At 31.4% G+C, this 21,160-nt stretch overlaps 2 protein-coding genes across 3 annotated transcripts; both read left to right on the forward strand.

The window, feature by feature from the left end:
• The first annotated feature begins 1,655 nt into the window (after positions 1–1,655).
• CYP97B3 (cytochrome P450, family 97, subfamily B, polypeptide 3) lies at positions 1,656–9,396 on the forward strand. 2 transcript variants are annotated; one of them, XM_083066559.1, is made up of 14 exons: positions 1,660–1,912; positions 2,025–2,205; positions 2,580–2,687; positions 3,691–3,775; positions 5,166–5,404; positions 5,845–6,018; positions 6,146–6,193; positions 6,308–6,367; positions 6,523–6,609; positions 6,744–6,832; positions 7,061–7,152; positions 8,182–8,243; positions 8,803–8,952; positions 9,030–9,396. In XM_083066559.1, the coding sequence occupies exons 1-14, from the start codon at positions 1,770–1,772 to the stop codon at positions 9,252–9,254; spliced, it is 1,743 nt and encodes a 580-aa protein (XP_082922685.1). In that variant the 5' UTR covers positions 1,660–1,769; the 3' UTR covers positions 9,255–9,396. The 2 variants fall into 2 exon arrangements, with proteins under 2 accessions (XP_082922686.1, XP_082922685.1); XM_083066560.1 differs by lacking the exons at positions 8,803–8,952; positions 9,030–9,396 and adding an exon at positions 8,329–8,734 and having other exon boundaries at positions 1,656–1,912.
• A 2,531-nt stretch (positions 9,397–11,927) lies between these two features.
• Positions 11,928–14,397, forward strand: SCL3 (scarecrow-like 3). The gene has a single exon (XM_020374597.3). It carries the CDS (start codon positions 12,592–12,594, stop codon positions 14,014–14,016), a length of 1,425 nt encoding a protein of 474 aa, XP_020230186.1. The 5' UTR covers positions 11,928–12,591; the 3' UTR covers positions 14,017–14,397.
• The last annotated feature ends 6,763 nt before the right edge of the window (positions 14,398–21,160 follow it).

Consider the following 21,160-nt stretch of genomic DNA (forward strand, 5'->3'; position numbering starts at 1 on the left):
CCATTAAAATTTCTACTATTCTTTCGTTAAAATTCCTCCCTTTTTCCTATTTCCTTTGAATCAAATAGATCTTAAAAAATTAATATATGTTATAATAATTAAAGGTAATAAAAATTACTTTTAAAAGGTAAAAAAATATAAAAAGGTGAAAATTGATTAATGTTATAAGCATATTTAATTATAATCAAAATAATTTTTTGTTGCACAAGCGTTTCTAAGATATCTTATTTTGTTGGGATAAAAACATACTTTTACATAATTAATTAACTTCAATAGAAAAATATTAAAAATAATTATAAATTTCAAGTTTTTCATATGTATTTTTTTTGTTACAAATTTTTCATGCGTATAAAAACATTTTATTTTTTTTTATACTTGTGTTATTTATATATTTAAAAATAACTTATTTAAAAAAATTACAAATTTTAGTCCTGAACGATTAAACATACATACAATATAATGAATTTATATAAAAAAGAATTACATACAATTTACTTAACAATATTTTTCTTAAAAAATACTACTTCAATTCTTATTTATAAGACCAACTTAGAATAATTGTTTATTATTTTATATAAGATCCACATCATAATATTTAATATATTAATTATTTTTAGATTAAATATTTCTAATTAAAATATATTTTTTAATTTAATAAAATACATTAATTATAAAATCTTTAAAAGATATGAAATTAGGAGAATAAATATTATTAATTATAAGAGAAGTAGTATATGACATACATACTTTAATTGATTAAAAGAGAAATAAATATTATTTAAGAGTGAAATAATAGGAGTACCTTTAAAAAATAAATATAAAAATATAAAAAAAATTATTATTATCAACTAAATTAATTAATTTTTTAATTTTTGATTAATTAGATGTTTGAGTCTTTTATATTTATATATATGGTTTACATATATTTTTAATTAATCAAATTTAGGATATATTTATTTTTAGTATTTTTAATTTAAAATTGATTTTTTTAGTATTTGTAATTAAAAAAATTATTATTTTAATCTTTACATTCAAATGTATTAAAAAATCTGTTAAATATTATCACTTAAAATCTAACTATTAATAATTTTATATTAAATGTGAATTTTAAAAATTCAACCGTTAGATTGAAAGTTCATATCTCTTAAATCATATATGTTAAATTTTGCTAAAATTGAACAACTTGAAAGTAATCAAAGTGTTCATATTTTAGTATATTTTGAAATGTATATATTACGTCAATTTTATTTTATGAGAATGAAGTATCAAATCATTTTAGATTAATATAAAATTTGATATATATAGTCTAAGAGATATGAATTTTCAACTTAACAGTTGAATTTTCAAAATTTACATTTAATATAAAATTATTGAGCGGTATAATACTTAGTAAAAATTACGTCAGTGTCGTTTAAATCTTCTATATATATATATATCAATGAAATTAAGAAAAATTTTCCCGAAACTCACTCTTACATTAATTTCTGGAATTTAAGATTTTTTTTTTCTAGACAGGTTCTTATTGATTGCTGATTTTATTTTTTATTTTAAGAAAAAATACTTTCCGCTCTTTTTAATTATTGAAGAGTAAAGGAGATGATTTGGTAATAAATAATGATTTAAAAAAAAGCGAATTAACCATAATGGTTCATTCCTCATCCTCTCGTCTTACACACTTTCCACTTCCCAGTTTCCACTACTCTCATCTCATTTACATATATATACATATACCACTCACTGTACCATATTTTCATACTCTCCGCACCGCCATGTCTGCCACCGCCTCCGCCCTCACCGACGCCACCAGATTTCCTTCTCATTCCTCTTCATTCGCTCTCACCTCATCCGCCGTTCACTTCCCGCTCCCTCTCCGTATTCGCACTTCTCACTCCAAACCAATTTCTTCAATCAGGTTAAATCAGTCGCCTAATTGCTCACGCATGCATGCTTTTACTTCGTTTCTATTTCTACCTATGGATTATGCTAGCTTCATTCGAGACTGAAGGAGCATGTGTTGAATGTAGATGCCAATCGGTTAATACCGATAGGAAGAAGTCAAGTGGAAATCTGCTGGACAAGGCCAGCAACCTCCTCACGGACCTGCTCAGTGGTGGTACTATAGGTTCCATGCCCAAAGCTGAAGGTGCAGTCTCGGATTTGTTAGGTCGACCTCTCTTTTTCTCACTATACGATTGGTTCATCGAGGTACTTCAATTTTTCTCAATCATTAACTCGTCTCATATTTTACATTAAGTTTCTGTATATGATTTTGAGAAAATACACTATGCACCTGTTATGCAATTATAAACCACATGTATGATGACTTTGTTCACTTTTACAAAGTATTCCCTCAGTTCCTTTTTAATTGTCATTTTTTTTTAAAGAAAATTTTGTTCCTATTTATCTGTCGTTACCAAAGTCCAAAAAAATTTCTGTTCTTATATATGTGTGTGTGGGAGAATGTATAGTTTGCTCACAAAATTGCTCAATTTATCTTGTTTACTCTTAACGTCATATTTTACTTTGCTTGTCAGTCATATTCTAATTATTATCTAAGGATATTATTGAACATGACACAGCATGGCTCGGTGTATAAACTTGCATTTGGACCAAAAGCGTTTGTTGTTGTGTCAGATCCCATAGTTGCTAGACATATCCTGCGAGAGAATGCATTTTCTTATGACAAGGTATGATCTCAGGTCTCACTTGATTTTTGTTACAGTTGGTTCAGTCTATTGTCAGAGTGGTTGTTTATCTGTGGTATCCTTTCCAAAGAAAAGTCTGAAATTATCCTGTTGGTCTTCATTCATATGAAGTTTGAATCTGAAAAGGACTAAAATGTTATTTTGGCTAACTGAAAAGTGGAGTTCATCCCCTGCAAACTTACCATTATTAATCTATGTCCACGTGAGCCAGAAAATAAGAAATGGAAAATTCCAAAATGTTTTTCAGTGATATTTGATAGCTATTTGAATTTAGATTTGATTTTTGAAGAGTATACTTTTACTCTTACCATCTTACATTTTATAAAGTAAAAAATTGTCCATCTTCTTAAATCTCAACTGTAGTTTCCTGCAACAAAACTACAACTCTCTATCCTTCAACCAGTTCCCTGTCGACCCTCTACCCTCTTTCTAACTAAGAACTTTCATAATAAAATTAACTCCTCCTCTGCTCACCCCTCATTAGTTTTATGAAAATGACATTGTGCTTCTGAACTTTACAGGCTAATAAACTCCACCCTGACTTACCCTCATTAGTTTTATGAAAAAGACAAACTTTTGAACTTTACAGGCTAAGTTTTTATGGCCATTACTGAGCAGGATGAGGATGCCTTGTAGCTGTCGAAGCTGATAAATTATTTTTGTAAAAGAAAAAATAAATAAATAGCTGCACTAAATCCTTTAGATCCTGTAGTAGGATTTTTTTCTTAATTGTAAGTACAGTAAATCCTGCCAACTGAATGTAAACCTTTGTGAAAAATTCTGTGACCAGTGGGCTGCCCATTAAAATGTAGCTAAGCCAAATGTAAAACATGTGCTGCCCTTGGATTGTGCAAGCTTGGATATGTTGGTTTTCTGGCATATATATGTGCCTATTTCATTAAATAGTTTCTATATTTTATTTCATTTTAAAATCATCTTCAAAATTTCTCTAATTTCAGCACCTGCTTGTTAATTAAAAAACTAGGGAATGCTTGCTGATATCCTAGAACCAATAATGGGCAAAGGACTTATACCAGCAGACCTTGATACTTGGAAGCAAAGAAGAAGAGGTGTGCAAACTGTATTTAATATTTTTAGGTCATTTCCACACCTATTTTATGAGACGGTCTTGATTTCTTAGCCTCTTTTTGTGTTTATGCTCTTGGATTTTCAAATATTTGATATGCAAAGAGATTGGGATGCTTGTTTGAGCTGATTAGTTTTCTTTCTCTCATTATCTTTGTAGTTTATAGTGACATCCCCCATTGAGTTTTTCCCCTCTTTTAATATATGCTTCCTTTATAGGAAAAATAATGTATAGAAGAAAGTGCCATACAAAGACAACAACAAAAGTTTCATCCCACTATGTGAGGTCAGCTTCATGGTTCATACATCATTTAGCTTGGTTAAGGACCAAATCTACACAGATATTTTTGATCATGAGATTCCTCTTAACAACTTTAGAAAAGGATGACCAAATCTTCATGGTTCATACGTCCTCTTGGCCTCCCTCCCCCTTTTCATAGGGCTAAAATCCATAAAATTGGTGATCATGGTTCATATGTCCTCTTGGCCTCCCTCTCCCTTTTCATAGGGCTAAAAATCCATAAAATTCACTCACCTCTTCGGTGCTTTCAGTGGCCTTTTTGTGGGTGTCAAAGTCACTTTAACTGATTTTGTCATTGTTCTCTAAATCAGTGTCACACCAATATCTCCATGTGCACAATTATTCCGTATCATGTCCTTTCTTGTGTGGCTACTCATCCAACTTAACATTCACTAATATATAGTATAGTCAAGCATAAAAGTACTATAAAATTTGTCTGAGGTTGATTGGTACTTTGTGATCATAAATATCCCTCCAATGTCTTTCTCTGTTTCAGTCATCATGCATGTATCCTATGTGGCAACCTCATTAACTTTCCCTATTATTTGTAATATTGGTAAGAAAATATTTAAACTTAGAAACATGCGGTATGATATTTCCTCTCTCATTTTAACTTCCAAGTCATATTCCTCTTGTCTCTTACTAAAATTGCAATGCATATACTCTATCCAGGGGTGGAAATAGGCTAGATGGCCTATTAGGAGCCTTGCGGTTGACCTAACTTGACCTATTTATTAAAAATATCAAACTTTGGCTTTTTAAAAAGTCTTTTTATTAAAGGTGGATGAAAAAAATGTGGTTGAAAGGGGAGACTCCACTATAAGTGGTCCCAGATTCTTTGGTGGAGTTTAGTCTTCAGTAAAGTCGGTGAATTCCAATTCTTACAGACTGCAGTAATTAACTGAATTAATACAGCAATCTATTACAACTTACAACTTATGAGTCTGAATAACATTTAACTCATCATTGGTTTCTATACCTTGTCTTTCCTGTCCTAATAATGTCAAGAGTTTTATGAATGTAACCTAATATTATTATTTTTTTCTTTTACTGGATATTTATAAAATATGCAGTTATTGCTCCTGCTTTCCATAACTCATACTTGGAAGCTATGGTCAAAATATTCACAACTTGTTCAGAAAGAACGATATTGAAGTTTAATAAGCTTCTTGGAGGAGAGGGTTATGATGGAGCTAACTCAATTGAATTGGATCTTGAGGCAGAGTTTTCCAGTTTGGCTCTTGATGTTATTGGGCTTGGTGTGTTCAACTATGACTTTGGTTCTGTCACCAAAGAATCTCCTGTTATTAAGGTTTGACTAAAAGGTTATGCATTTCAAGTATATATTAATGTTGTATTGATAGTAAATGAAAGTAGACGAGCTAATTTTCTTATATTTTGCCTCCTTAAAAGTGTCTAGCTACCTATTTAGTGTACTTCTATATTAATTATGTTCTCCAGAAGCTCAATCTCTTAATGTTACACAATGAGAGATAAATCCTACAAAAAGTTATGTGGGTAAACTAAGGACTTATGATCAATATTAGTGGATAACACATCTTACTTAATTCTCCAAAGTTTATCGTACTGTCAGTAATAAACTGCTTGTTTATTTAATGATAGTCTTTCTGGAAATGCAAGACAAAATTTTAGGCCATGTCGGGAATACGATTTTCCGGACCATAATGTTTTATTTGTTCACTTACCATTGGTCAGGAGAGCTCATACCCTCTGCTTTTATGTCTGTTATAGGCTGTCTACGGCACTCTTTTTGAAGCTGAACATAGATCCACTTTCTACATTCCTTATTGGAAAATTCCATTGGCAAAGTGGATAGTCCCAAGGCAAAGAAAGTTTCAGGATGACCTAAAGATTATCAATACTTGTCTTGATGGACTTATCAGAAATGCAAAAGAGAGCAGACAGGTTAGCTAATACTTTGATTTCATGATTGAATATTATGATTGGTCGCAGGAAGGAATCAGTATCTTAGCTAGACTGTCACATTATATTGACTGTACATGACATGGTCTTGATTACATTCTATTTGCAGGAAACAGATGTTGAGAAATTGCAGCAGAGAGATTACATTAATTTGAAGGTGTGTGTTTTTCTTAATGGATTTAATGTCAATTGCTTATGTTAAACTATCAGAATAATTCCCAGAAAACTAGGAGTTCTGTAAATACCAGTTTTTTAAGATGGAAGTTTACAGGATGCAAGTCTTCTGCGTTTCCTGGTTGATATGCGGGGAGCTGATGTTGATGATAGTCAGGTATATCTATTCCTGGTCCATTATGCTTACAAAAGAACTTTCGTGGCTAAAATTTGGTTGCTTTGGATAACTTGTTGAACTGCTTTTGGACAATATGTTTCATTTCAGAAGCATTTCAATGTAGGCTTTCTTTACTTGTTTCTCTCTCTTGACAGTTGAGGGATGATTTAATGACAATGCTTATTGCTGGTCATGAAACAACGGCTGCTGTTCTTACTTGGGCAGTTTTCCTCCTAGCTCAAGTATGTTAGTCTAATGTACCTAAAAGTGCCTGTTCATGATAGACAACTTAGGATTGTTGGTTGTCATGATTATCTTTTCAGATTTTTCTCTTTGTGCTAAACCATCGTATTGCTTACCAATTTCCTTATTGCAGAATCCTAGCAAAATGAAGAAGGCTCAAGCAGAGATAGATTTGGTGCTGGGTACGGGGAAGCCAACATTTGAATCACTTAAAACATTGCAGTAGGTTCCCATTTCATATTTACGTTTTTTATTACTGGAATCTCTTTGATAGCCATTATTGAATTCAGAAAGATTAACTAAATTTATAACAAATTGACAATAAATTTACTTTCTAGTGAAAAGAGCAAAATATGTCACATCTACATGAAAAACAAAATCACATTCTGCTGGACTTAGCTACTAGATTAAACTAGTTTGTTAATTGTTAAATACCTTGTATGCTTTCAGGTACATTAGATTGATTGTTGTGGAGGCTCTTCGTTTATACCCCCAACCACCTTTGCTGATCAGACGTTCACTCAACTCTGATGTTTTACCAGGTATTGGCTTCTACTGATTACTTAATAAAGATGGAATGGAACGAATTATGTTATTGTTCTTATTATCGCCTGGTATCTAAATATTGAGCACTAAAATTGTTCAAATGTTTAGAATCCCAACCATCAATACGCAATATGAAAGTAAAGGAACACGTTAGGGAATGGAATAATGGATCTATCATGACGATTGAACATGTATGTATATTTTATTGTTTGGACTTCTTAATTGATATCATGCTTTGCCCAATTAGCTTGGGCTACATGGATTGGAAGTCTCCTACATAACAGAACTTGACATATAGAACAAATACCAACCTCAAAATAGAGATAAAGGAATTAATTCGGACTGAAAAAGAATACAGTGCAGAACAATCAGAAATCCTCCGAAAATGGGGAAGAAAAACATAATGAAGAACATGCATCAGTTCAAAAGAGCAAATCAGTTTCCTGTGCGTATGAGACAAGGAGACAGAACAAAACAAGCATATTGTACAAAAAGATAACGATATCTGAATAACAGATTCTGGCATTGCACTATTGCCAAATGCACTGCACTCTAGTCACAAAAACTTATATTAGAAATCACCTTTGTACATTACCAACCAATTAGAAATCACCTTATATATGACTTTTTAAGCCAATAATCATATTCTATACGACAACCTATAATTGGATTATAGTGTAAAACACTTATGTATTATTAGTCCATTCTAATTAAATTCTTTAATTTGTATGCATTAACTTAATTCTGGTTGAAATTTGAAAAAGATATGAATTTAATTAGTGAACGAGGTCAAACAGATTTATGTTGTTTACACATCTTATGCATCATCTTCAAGCAGTACTGTAAATGAGTAAACTTGCTAGGGATCTGTGTTTTCTGTAGCTGAGATTTTACGATCTACAATTTTTATATTCACTAAGTGACGTGACTATTTTCTTTCTTGCCTAGTTAATTTTTATTAGTTAGCTTTTGTTTATTGCTTCCATTTGAGATGTTGCATCTATGGACTTATGTCACTCCTCCAGGAGGGCACAATGGTGAAAAAGATGGTTATGCAATTCCTGCTGGGACCGATGTCTTCGTTTCTGTAAGTACAAACATACGTGGCTCTTTAATTCATTTATGAACAAATGCATGGATTTTATGGACTAGAGTTTTCCAACGTTATACAGGAACTGACAGGGTCCCCTTTTGTAAATCAGAATGGCACATTTAATTCACAGTTTCTTAACAACCAAGAGAGGGGTACCGTGTGGGAGTTCCCCCCCACAGTGCCCACACAGTTGAGGAAGTTTTTTGTTTATAACTTGTGCGTGGGGAAATAGGAAATCCTTTAAGGGGTCATTGCCTTCAGGATCCGAGACATACCATTAATACTTTGTTTAGTTTGTTAGTATTGGAGTAACCTATCTTTTTTTTTTCCGGGGACTCGTGGAGGAACCTATCCTTTTCCCGACAAAAAAAAAGTATCCTTATCCTTACTGCCATCTTTGTTATAAAAAAAAAGAGTTTTCATAACTTGGTTTACCACTAACACTTCAATACAACAGTTTGTCCTGTGATTGTGGTTATTTTGCATGATTTCACTTCATGTATTTTGAATCTACTTGATATTTGTATGGCTGCACAAATATTCCTATATCCAGGTATATAATCTCCATAGATCTCCATATTTTTGGAACCGTCCGCATGACTTTGAACCAGAGAGATTTCTAGTGCAAAACAAGAATGATGAAATTGAAGGTTGGGCTGGTTTTGACCCATCGAGAAGTCCTGGAGCCTTGTATCCTAACGAGGTTGCTTCCAGCTCCTTTTTTCTTTTTTAATGTTTTTGCGTCTCATTTTTTAACATTGACAATGTTAACTCGATCAGATTATATCGGATTTTGCATTCTTGCCTTTTGGTGGTGGACCACGAAAATGTGTTGGGGACCAATTTGCTCTGATGGAGTCCACTGTAGCGTTGACTATGCTGCTCCAGAATTTTGACGTGGAATTGAAGGGGACCCCTGAATCGGTGGAACTCGTTACTGGGGCAACTATTCATACCAAAAATGGATTGTGGTGTAAATTGAGGAAGAGATCAAATTTACATTAACATATTTAAGGTGGGATAATAATGTACTGTTCCAATTTTATCAGATGTCCTCAAAGGGACATTACAGAATAATGTATATTATTATGGACGGCTTCACCACCCACCCATATGCCAGTGTAGATCAATTTTTGTGGTATAAAAATGATTTAACTTTATATATATATATATATATATATATATATATATATATATATATATAATTTTTTTATTTATTATAAATTAGACAATGACATAAAGATTTAAGACTCCTCCGTCAGACGCCGTAAGCAGCCACTGATTCTGAAGGCGGCAGTTTTTTTTTTTTTTTCCCCTCCTCTTCCTCGTCTTCCCCGTCGTCTACCACCAATACAAAACAACCATCAAAATGAAAACAAAAATTGAGAAAGAAAAAATATGGAAATGCTTCCGCATCCCCCATTCCTTGTTTCCTTTTCTTTCGTGCCTTTATGGGCACTCTCAACACAAATTACAAAACAAAAAAAAATTCGATTTAAAAAAACCTACTCCGCAAGCAAGAGCACTTTATCTCTCAAATAACTTAAATTCAAAAGAGTAAAGTGGTATGTACATTGAGTTCATGTCAGTGATTTAAAAACCGGACCGAACCGGCCGGTCGGACCGGTTGGACCGGGAATCGGTGGTCCAGCCGGTCCGAATCTTAAGTTGGATCGGTTATGCAGTCGACCCGTTTCAAATCGGATTGAACTGGTCAATTTTCCGGTTCAACCGGTGAACCGGTGGGTCAAACCGGTTCAACCATTTTTTTTTTCTTTTTCTTTTTTCTAAATTTTTTTAAGGGACCATAAATCACAAAAAATAATAATGAAAATTGAATCTCTTAATGAAAAAGCAAGGAGTCTTATTAAATATAACAATGACTACTTGTTCTAATATATTTGTTTGTAATATATACAACTTAAATAACTTTTATAATATATTATTAATTTTAAATTATATATTTAATAATATAATATTTATGTAAATATTACATATATTATTTTGTGATATTAATTGTAAGCATATTATATATGTACATATTATTTATATTTTTAATTTGTATTAATATACCGTTTAACATGTAATTTTTTATGTATTTTTTTACAAAATAAAAATAAAAATAATTTTAAATAAGATAGAAAAATTGAAATTTAAAATAAGATGTGAATTTATTAAAATTTATAAGTATAAAATATATTTAATATAAATATTTTTTAATAAAAATAAATAAAAACCGAGTCATGCGGTTCAACTAATGACCCATCGGTTCAACCTTTGACCCACTAACCCAGTACCTTAACCGGTTCGATGACCGGTCCAGTTTTTAAAACTATGGTTCATGTCATCAAATCTTACTAAAGAGAACAAGTTAATAACTTTTGGTCAGAGAACCATATAATTATTTTTTTAAAATAACCTTAACATTAATAAATCTCTTATTTTACCAAATACTGCTTCATGAATTAAGAAAAATGACTTTAATTAACAGTAATTTTTTATAAAAAAATCAACACGAGATATTTTATATTGATCTTTATGAATAAAAAAAAATCAAACAATACTTTTTGAGGAAGTAATTTTTTTATTAAGTGATAATAAAAAATATTTACGTTGTTAGTATAAATTTAATTAAATTCATTAATATTATTATAATAAATTTGGGGAAATGTCATTATAATTAGTTCTTATTTTATTTACTAAATGTCTTAGTTCAAGTCAACACAATCTCATTCTATTTAAGCTCAATTTTAACTAAATATGTATGTTGTTGAATTTTTAAGGTTTGGAGAGGTTTTAATCTAAAATTTCAAGTTTTTTTTATTTTTTTTTATTTTCAAGAAAAAAATATCAAAATTATTATTATTTTAATATTTTAATATAACATTTCTTTTTTCATCATTACCTCTAATAATATTTTAAAAAAAATTATTATTGTGTTGTATTGTTTCAAATAAAAAAATTAATTTATTAAAATTACTTCTTTTTTTTTATCTATTTATTATTTTTTCCATATCTGTATAACGATATGTAACATAACACTTATTATGATATGCAACAAGTATATGACATCAAATATAATTATTGATTCAAATGTACTCATGTCTATATACATATTTGGGATTTCTTCGTTTCAATCATTTTCTTTAGTTTCAAAACAATAAAAAAATGTTTTTATATTCGATAAAAATAGAATAAAATATTTTTAAAAATTGAAAAATATTGTTATAAATTATTGAGAATAAAATTTTCCTATCACAATTAAGTATAAAATTATTAAAAAAATAATGATAATGGACAATAAACACATTTTATAATTGTTTTGAAAATCTTATTCTTAAAAAGGAGAGTTTTAGTAAAACATTAAAAACAAATCCTTACATGAAAGATGAGAAGGCAAAGAATAGATAGAGTTATCCAATTTGATTACGCGGCACCTACCCAGGAAGTCAGCTGGCATGTTATTCGAGTTTGGTAATTTCCTAAGAAAATTGGGAATTCCTAAGAAAAACGGAAGGCAGATGGTAAGTGCCACCTAAGAATCCACAAATAGAGATAAATGTACAATCTACTTTTGGAGTCTTCCCTAACATCCTTGTCTGTTTGTCTTTATAGAATAAGATAATAGCAATTGTATTGTATGGTCTTTGGAAATAAAACAAAACCATTCCTTGGGAGCTTTCTTGCCCTTCTCACTCACCCCGCTAGGAGACAAATCTGAGGCCAATGTTTGTCTTTGCTAAGGCATGTTTGGATTCTTGCAACCTTAGGGAATATTAAAACCCCTTTGGCCAGCCCCGATTCCCTATCCACCCAAGGTAAAGACAAAAGAAGGCGTCTAAAACACAACCCTTACTCCGCAAACAAACACGTTTTCTAACCACTAACGAGTGAAGTGAAGTGAAGTGAAGTGAAGTGAAGGACAACAAAAGAATAAAGACAACACAACAGAACCCACCCCTTCACGCATTACACGCATCACGCATAACGTTCTCTTCCCTTCCCTTCCCATGAACACCACCTACATTGATTTCCTCTCCCACGCCAATACCCCTTTAACCGCTTCTGCCTTTTTCAGTCTGTTCCCACTCCCAAGCTTTCGCCTTTTCATGGGCCTTTCTCTCGCTTCCTCTTCAATTTCAAAACCCATCAACGGTTTCCCTTTTCCTCGTTCGGTTCCGTTTATGCGCTGTCGGTAGGGTTCCCCTTTTCCAGTTTTTCTCATCACCGCTTCCGTAACTTTCTGCTCAATTTAGTGGAAACCATATCCTTTTATCCTCAAACGCCTTTATAATCACCATTCACCTCTTTTCTGTTCATCCCAAGATTGAAGATTCTTTACATGGAATCCATGTTTCAAGAAGAAGGGTCGTCTTCTGTGACTTCTTCACCTCTTCAGTTCTTTTCCATGATGTCTCTTTCACCTGGCATAGGATCTCCCTATCCTTGGCACAGAGAATTGAAATCTGAGGAAAGGGGTTTGTGTTTGATCCATTTGCTGCTCACTTGTGCAAATCATGTGGCTGCTGGTAGCCTTGAAAATGCAAACACCATTCTTGAGCAGATTTCACAGCTTGCATCTCCTGATGGAGATACTATGCAGCGAATCGCTTCATACTTCACTGAAGCACTCGCTGATCGGATACTCAAAACATGGCCTGGCCTCCACAGGGCTCTCAATTCCACCAGAATAGTTATGGTTTCTGAAGAAATTCATGTTCAGAAGCTCTTCTTTGAGCTTTTCCCCTTCTTGAAGGTGGCCTATATTTTGACAAATCAGGCTATTGTTGAAGCCATGGAAGGGGAGAAAATGGTGCATATAATTGATCTCAATGCTGCCGAACCGGCGCAGTGGATTGCTCTCCTCCAAGTTTTGAGTGCACGCCTTGAAGGCCCTCCACATTTGAGAATTACTGGGGTCCATCAGCAGAAGGAGGTTTTGGATCAGATGGCTCATAAACTCACTGAAGAGGCTGAAAAGTTGGATATTCCATTCCAATTCAATCCTATAGTCAGCAAGTTGGAAAATCTTGACTTTGACAAACTTCGTGTGAAGACTGGGGAGGCACTAGCAATAAGTTCTATTCTGCAGCTACATTCCCTTTTGGCCTTGGATGATGATGCCTCGCGGAGAAAGTCTCCTCTTTTGTCCAAAAATTCGAATGCAACTCACCTGCACAAGGTCCTGCTGATGAACCAAAGCACTCTGGGTGATTTGCTTGAAAAGGATATGGTTAATGGCTACAGCCCTAGCCCTGATTCCGCCTCGTCCTCGCCGGGGTCGTCAACTGCTTCCATGAATTCAGAGAGCTTTCTCAATGCCTTGTGGGGGCTATCACCAAAGGTCATGGTTGTAACTGAGCAAGACTCTAATCACAACGGTTCAACCCTGATGGAGAGGCTGCTAGAAGCTCTATATTCTTATGCAGCATTGTTTGATTGTTTGGAGTCCACTGTGTCAAGAGCATCCTTGGAGAGATTGAAGATTGAGAAGATGCTTTTTGGTGAGGAGATCAAGAACATCATAGCTTGTGAGGGATCTGAAAGAAAGGAAAGGCATGAGAAGATGGATAAGTGGTTCCAAAGGCTTGATTTGTCTGGCTTTGCCAACATACCTTTAAGCTATTATGGCATGTTGCAGGCGAGGAGGTTCCTGCAGAGTTATGGTTGTGAGGGATATAGGATGAGGGAGGAAAATGGTAGTGTAATGATTTGCTGGCAAGACCGCTCCTTGTTTTCTACAACAGCTTGGAGATCAAGGAAGTGAGTAAGACTGATGAAGTATGAAAAAGAAGAAAAATAGAGATGTAGTAATTGATAGAATCTATATTAAGTTTTTTCTTTTTCTTTGTTTGTAATTGTATGAAAGAGTTTTACCAATATGGTAATGAGTAATGACTAATGGTGAAGATCAATTTAGAGATACTTCTATTTCCTTATTTCCGAGTTAAATTGAAAGAAATGGGGAAATGGAAAAGTGTGAGAGAATGAAACACTTATTTGTGGCTGTGTTCATCTTTCCATTGTTTAGTACTATGCTCATTTTGTTTTTAACTGACTTCTATACTCTAACCTGTTTGTATCTGGAATGTGGATGAGCTAATTTTCTCATTTGCCTGGTCGGTATAAGTTGATTTTTCAAATTTCAGACTTGCATTGATTCTCATTCTCCTCCATAGCCCCCAACCACCAGCGTCTCTTTCTGACAATTCCTGCATTATTTGATTAGATAACAACCGTTCATTGGAACAGCCAAAAGAATAAGATTGGGAAAAGAGAAAGATAGTGCTCATGTTTCTATTTTCTTTTAGACATTCGGAAGTTTACTCTCATCAATATTTTTTTGTTGGCTGTGTAAATTAGAATCTCGAGTTGACTTCATATTTAAGCCTCTATCTTTATCTAAAGAACACAAATGTTAAATCACCGAACAATATTTTAAAGAGTATACATGAATATTTATAATTTTATATAATGTATGCATCTTATTTTCACTTGCTGCTTCTTGTTTAGTTTTCTTTTTTACTATAAAATACTAGAATGATAAAAAAAAATATATAATGTTATCCACCCTGCACACATACATTTGCATTTTTTGTACAATTATGTTTGAAAGTATGAAGGCCTATAATTGTTTAACATTCTCAGCACGAGTTTACAGATCCATTCCTAGCTAGTGGTTTAACTAACGTCTAGCTATAGCCAACCAAACTACTTTGGTTTTATTTTTTTATTTTGAGAAAGATTCATTCCAATTTATTAAGCTTCGTGATTCGCTAAGTGTGTTAGGTAATTAGGATAGATCGGAAAGGCATAAGGCAGACTTTTCATGTGTTTGGAAACACCGTAATCACGTAAAAGAACCACCCCAATTTACTAAAATACGCAAAAAGCTATAGACAGGTTTTCTTTCAAGTAATCCTTTTCTATTTTTGGGAATACCAAAGTAAGAAATATTTATTTTTATGTTTGTTAAAAAGCTATTCTTGTGTATGTTTTATTTTTAGGAATATAAAACTTTCTTATTTATATGTTTCTCATTTTCATGATGAATGAATGATGAGGATTTTATATTTCATGAAAATGAAAGTTACTTTTTTTTTCCTAATAACTACTTATTCTCACTTATTAGTCCACATTTCTTCGCTCGTTTTCATTTTCTTAATTTTTTTAATTAAATATAAAAAATATTTTTATAAATGTCAACCAAACATGCTCGAGAATAACACTCATTGATATAATATTCTTGGAAATGAGATCCCAAAGATATAATGTTATACCTTGAAATAATCATCCCATGTGTTTTTAATTTGCGATTCGCACATTGTTCAAGACACTTGAACATGAGTGGAAGAATTAATAGAATGGTTTTGAAGGAACTACAAACATGCATTATTACTGTGTTTGGATTCCAACATTTGCCCTCATATAATTTCTCGTTTAACTGTTTAGAAATGTGTTTTGCCAACAAAATAAGCTAACACTATGTCTACAAGCTTCAAACTAAACATGTGAAACCTTAATATTCTTAAAAAAAATGTGGTTGGTGTAGCCAAGTGTCAAAGTAGTTCTTTTTCTTTATTTTTTGTGACCTAAAAACTCGACTGTGAAAGGAAGGCTAAGAAAAACAATAGGTATGTAGGTTAATACTGTACCAAGTTATGTGCAGAAAGAGGTCAATATTGTACTGCCAAAAAATGAAAAGAGACACACAAAATGGGGTCAGTCAAAATTTATGAAAAATGAAAGGAGACACAAGGTGGACTCAATAATATTAAAATCTTCAAAAAAAGAAAAATAATGTTAGCGAAATGTTTTTCATTTTTATCTATATATTTTTATTTTGAAATTGTCAACTTAAAAAATATTGTTTATTTTTGTGAACTTCTTAACTATGGATTCATAATCCTATTCTTTAAAATTTTGATTAAATGAATTTTTTTTTGTTCTTGTCATAATTGAATCTTAAATTTGTGAATCACTGGTGTATTATTTTGTTTCCTTTTCACATGTATTAGTTGTGGTTGTTATATTCTCCCTTTCTTTATATGTTTTTACATATTATTAATGTTCTCAATACGAGATACTTTCGAACGATAGCATACAAATAACTAATGACAAACATATTCAATAGTCTATTTTATTTTTAGGGTTCTTCATAAGGTAGGTATATACATACATCTTAGTGAAGGATTTCCTATTATCGCATAATAGCTTCCTAATATCGTGAAGTAGAGGAATGTCCTCCTAGGACTGTGGTGGTTAGTACTAGGGGTGATCACGTACCCATAAATCGACTATGAACCAATAAAATCAAAAGAAAAAAATTGATATAGTTAGGGTCGGATTGAGCTTCATGGTATAATAAATTAAAAAATTAGAGTTAAAGTAGTTATTTTTTGGATTGTATAATTTTGTTTTACGGTATTCAAACCCGACCAATTTTATGCATTTTGATTGTAGATACTCAATGTTATTTATTATTATATTATTGCTTCAAATTTTTTATTATTAAACTACAGGTGGCTTGGCATGCTACAGATTAACTAGTTGTACTACAATAGTTTGTGTCCACCGTGTGCTACACATTATCTAAGTAATGTACTGTTGCAGTCTATTTCACAGGACATAATGCATTTCAACTTTTGAAGCCTTATTAATTATGAAGCAAATGAAAAGAAGGTGCCTCCATCACATTACTCCTTCTTTAGTGTCTCCATCGTGTTCAATATCATTTCTTTAAATCTTTCTCATCTTCCCTCATGTTACTCCTTCATTTCCCTCTATCAACAAATGATCTCCACAAGGTTACAATTTTTAGTAACAAAAGAGAACTTGCTAGTAGAGTTATGAGAGTAAAGTGTTTGATCCCAAAAAGGTCACTCCTTAGAGGTTGTTGGTTAGTCACTCACATATCCGACATGAATTAGCTTCATGTTATATCCTTCATTTCTCTCTCTATCTCCCTCTCTCTCTCCCTTTCTCTCTCTCTCTCCATATACATTTCATTGTAGTTCAAAGTGTTGTAAAGTTAAAATAAAATCTTTTTCAATCCATCCGAAATTCTCATTATTTCTCTCATCTAAAACTCGACCAAACTGTAAGCTATCACGATAAAAAAACAAGATAAAAATAACTTTGTTCAATTTTGGTCAAATTAAATATTTTGAACTCGAAATCGACCAAACTCGACTGATAATCATTCGTAGTTAGAATCTCAATCTGAAATGATTAAGGGACACTATATATGTGAATAATTGATAGCAACTAAGGTAAGCCACCGAGGAAGGTAAATTGGTACAAATCAAGTTTGTATACAAGCAAGAGATTCACTTATAAAGATATTAGGTGTTAACTTCAATCCACTCCTAACAGGTACACACAATTGATAATCCTCCAACCATGAGTCTTTTGAAGTGAAGAGACTTGTAGTTAAGATAATAGCTCCAAACTAAGAGTTTGAAGGGTACATAATTTTTTTCCATCTCTATCCTATCAGATAAAGAAACTTATAGTTGAGATGATACCTTAACTTGAAATTTCAAAGAGTACATCGCTAATCAACGTTCATCAAATACTACATCATTGATACCTCAATTTATTTAAGGTTGAATATAATTAATCTACATCACTAATTAAATTCATTAGATTGATTACTCCTTTCAATTTGGATTCAAAGAATATGTTAAAATAGATGGATATTTAATAATATTCATTTCTACTTAATAATCCATGATAATTGTTATAAATCTTGTTTATAATACTAAAGTTTGTCTTACCATATACAAATGGCATGAATATGCTTTTCTTTATATGTCGAATTAGACTTGTAATTAAGATTTGATATATAGTAGACTCTGCATTCATTTGGGTATTCAATTGATCCTTTAACTCTTCCAACAAGAAGATTTATACATTAGATTTCACATTCATTTTTCATTAGGTTTTTATATTGAATTAGATTGATGTGCATAACTAATTCTTCACCTAACAAGAAATAACTTGTGATCTGTGAAGCACTAGCAGAGGTATTATGTATGGTTGGAAGTTAATATATATCATATAATATTTTGCCTTTGAATAGATTGTAATATAGAATCTTCCTGGTGAACTACAAAAGATGACTAGCTTGACTAGTAAACTGGATGAAATGATCAACATCATTTGTATTATTGTTTTCCATATTAGAATAGATATTCAAACATAACATTGGTTGATTATTATACCAATACAAAGCATCCACATAAGAATCAGTTTTTTTATAATGAAAAGTAGCGACAATCTTAATAATATTGTAATTTATATTATAATTTTCATAATTAGTTATTTTTTGTTTTAGGCTCATGTTTGGAAAATAGTAAACGACTTTTAGCTAGCTAGATCATGTCCATGCAAATGTAATATCTCATAGTGTTAGATTCGACTACAAAAACCAATGAACATGTGCATATAGAATGAATAACCAATATCAAAGGAGGATGCTAGCTTGAATATGAAGAACTCATAATGAGCACATTGAATTTCAGTCAATAAACCATCAAAAAAATTCCTTATATGGGATGGAATATTGAGATTTATTAGTCGTGTAAAGCTTTCTCAATAATGCAGTAGCTCTTTTAATATTCACCGAGGCTAGAATTTTAGGCTTAAGTAGACCATATTCTATAGAAATTTCCTAATTCTTTAAAATATAATTCAATTATTTTTTGTTTAAAATATAAAATGACAAATAAATCTCGTTTGAAATATTTCAACAAATATGCTAGAGAGTGTGTGGAATAAGCTATATCAGATCTTCATAATTGTGGTCACATATGCAGTATCACACTTGTAGATCGACATAGTCGCATACCCAATAAAGTTACAAATTTTCATTTGAAAAGAGAGCATAGCAGGATATGTTATTTTTGTACCAGAATATCATAAATAGCGACAACATGGTTGGTGTAAGCAAGTATTAGAAAAATAGTTATTTTCCTTTATATTTTGTGACCTAAAAAATATCTATGAAATGGATGTTAAAGGAAACAAAAGACAAATAAGTCAAATATGTAAAAAAGAAAAAGAAAAATAACACTTAAAAAAAATTGGTTAGCATCATTTAATTTCACTAATTCTATTAATACTATACTAAGTTAGTAAGTTAAGCATGGAAATAGGTCGATATTATATTGACAAAAAATGAAAAGGGCGCAAAGGATGGAATTGGAGCAAAGTTTTAAAAAAAAACGAAAGGAGGCACAAAGGTTGTACTCTATAGTATTAAAATCTTTATTTTTTTTTTTTAATGTTAGCAAGTTGTTTTCCTTTTTATAGATACATCGTAAATTGTCGACTTAAAAGAAACTTTGTTTATTTTTGCAAACCTCTTACGAATCTTATATTTGTGTCACTTGTGTGTGTATGTTTTTTTTGTTTCCATTTTATGTGCATTGTGGTTATTATACTCTCCCTTTCTTTATTTGTTTTTTCATATTATTAATGTTCCAATTATGACATAAATTCGGATGATGGTCTAAAGATAACCGTTGACAAAAATATTCACAAATGTGTTATTATTTGTAGGATTCCTCATAAGGTAAGTACATCTTAATGAGTGATTTCCAATTTTCATATAGTAGTTGCATAATATCATGAAGTAGAGAAAAATCCTCCTACGATGATAGTATTTAGTAACTCAATTAGTTAATGATTAAGGATTACTATTTGCATGAATAGTCCGTATGCAACTAAGGTAAGCCACTAAAGAAAGTAAATTGGAACAAATTAAATTTGTATACAATTGAGAATTTCATGCATAAGGACCTTTGACATTAACTTTAATCCATATATGTGAGAGTTACATAGTTAATAGTCCTTGAATCTATTCAGTGAAAAGATTTATAGTCAAAGTGTTATCTCAATCTAAAGTTCGAATGGTATACAATTTTTTTTTTTATATCGAGCTTATAAGGTGACAAAACTTATAGTTGAGATGATACATTAACTTTAAATTAATTTAAAGAGTACAATTAGATAGTTAAGTTACAAACTATTTTTAGTAGAATTCTTGACCTTTTTCTTCTTCTTTATATTATATCTTAAAGTATAAATTTTTTTTTGGTTAATGTACTAATCATTTTCATATAAAAAGATGAGCATCTTTTGTTTTTAATTTATGATGAATTGCAAATGATTTTTTTACAAGTGAATGTTATTTTGAGATGTTGAAATTATAAAAAGATGGTTGAAATTTTGATAAAGTTATATTATAATTATTTGAAATTTTTATTTTATTGAAAATATCTCTGTATTGAGTAAGCATGTTAGGCTAAAAGTCTAATAAAAAAGTGTTAAGCTAAATGTTGTTTTAAATTAATTTAAATTTTGTGCCAATTGCGACTCCAATTTTAAGTTATGACACAACATTTATTGTAATATGGCATACAAGTATCCTTAAAATATTTGAGTAAATAAGTCAAAGAGAATGTGAAAGTTATCTAAAGTTTTCATAACTGTGGTTGCACATGCAGCAACACACTCATAGATTGACATAACATCATACTTGAGGTTGCAAAATTTTGTTTGAAAGGAGAAAAAGTTGGATATATGGTTTTATACCAGCATACAAAAAGTAACAACAACAATGGTTAGTGTAAGAAGTATCAAGGAAGTAATTATTTTTATTTAGTTATTACAACTAAAAAATTTGGCTTTAAAAGAGATGTTCAAAGAAAACAAAAGGCAAATATGTCAATGTTTTATCAATTCGTATGTAGAAAGAGGTTGATAATGTACTGGTATAAAATGAAGGAATACACAGGTAAATGATGCAGATTCAAAACTGTTGGATCCAGAAACGCTATAAAAAGTGCTATAGGATATCAATATGTTAGGGTGACAATGAATCTATTGTTCTGTTATCACTTTAG

This window comes from Cajanus cajan, chromosome 11 (assembly GCF_000230855.2).
Source record: "Cajanus cajan strain Asha chromosome 11, NIPB_CcT2T_4, whole genome shotgun sequence".
Classification (NCBI taxonomy): Eukaryota; Viridiplantae; Streptophyta; class Magnoliopsida; order Fabales; family Fabaceae; genus Cajanus; species Cajanus cajan.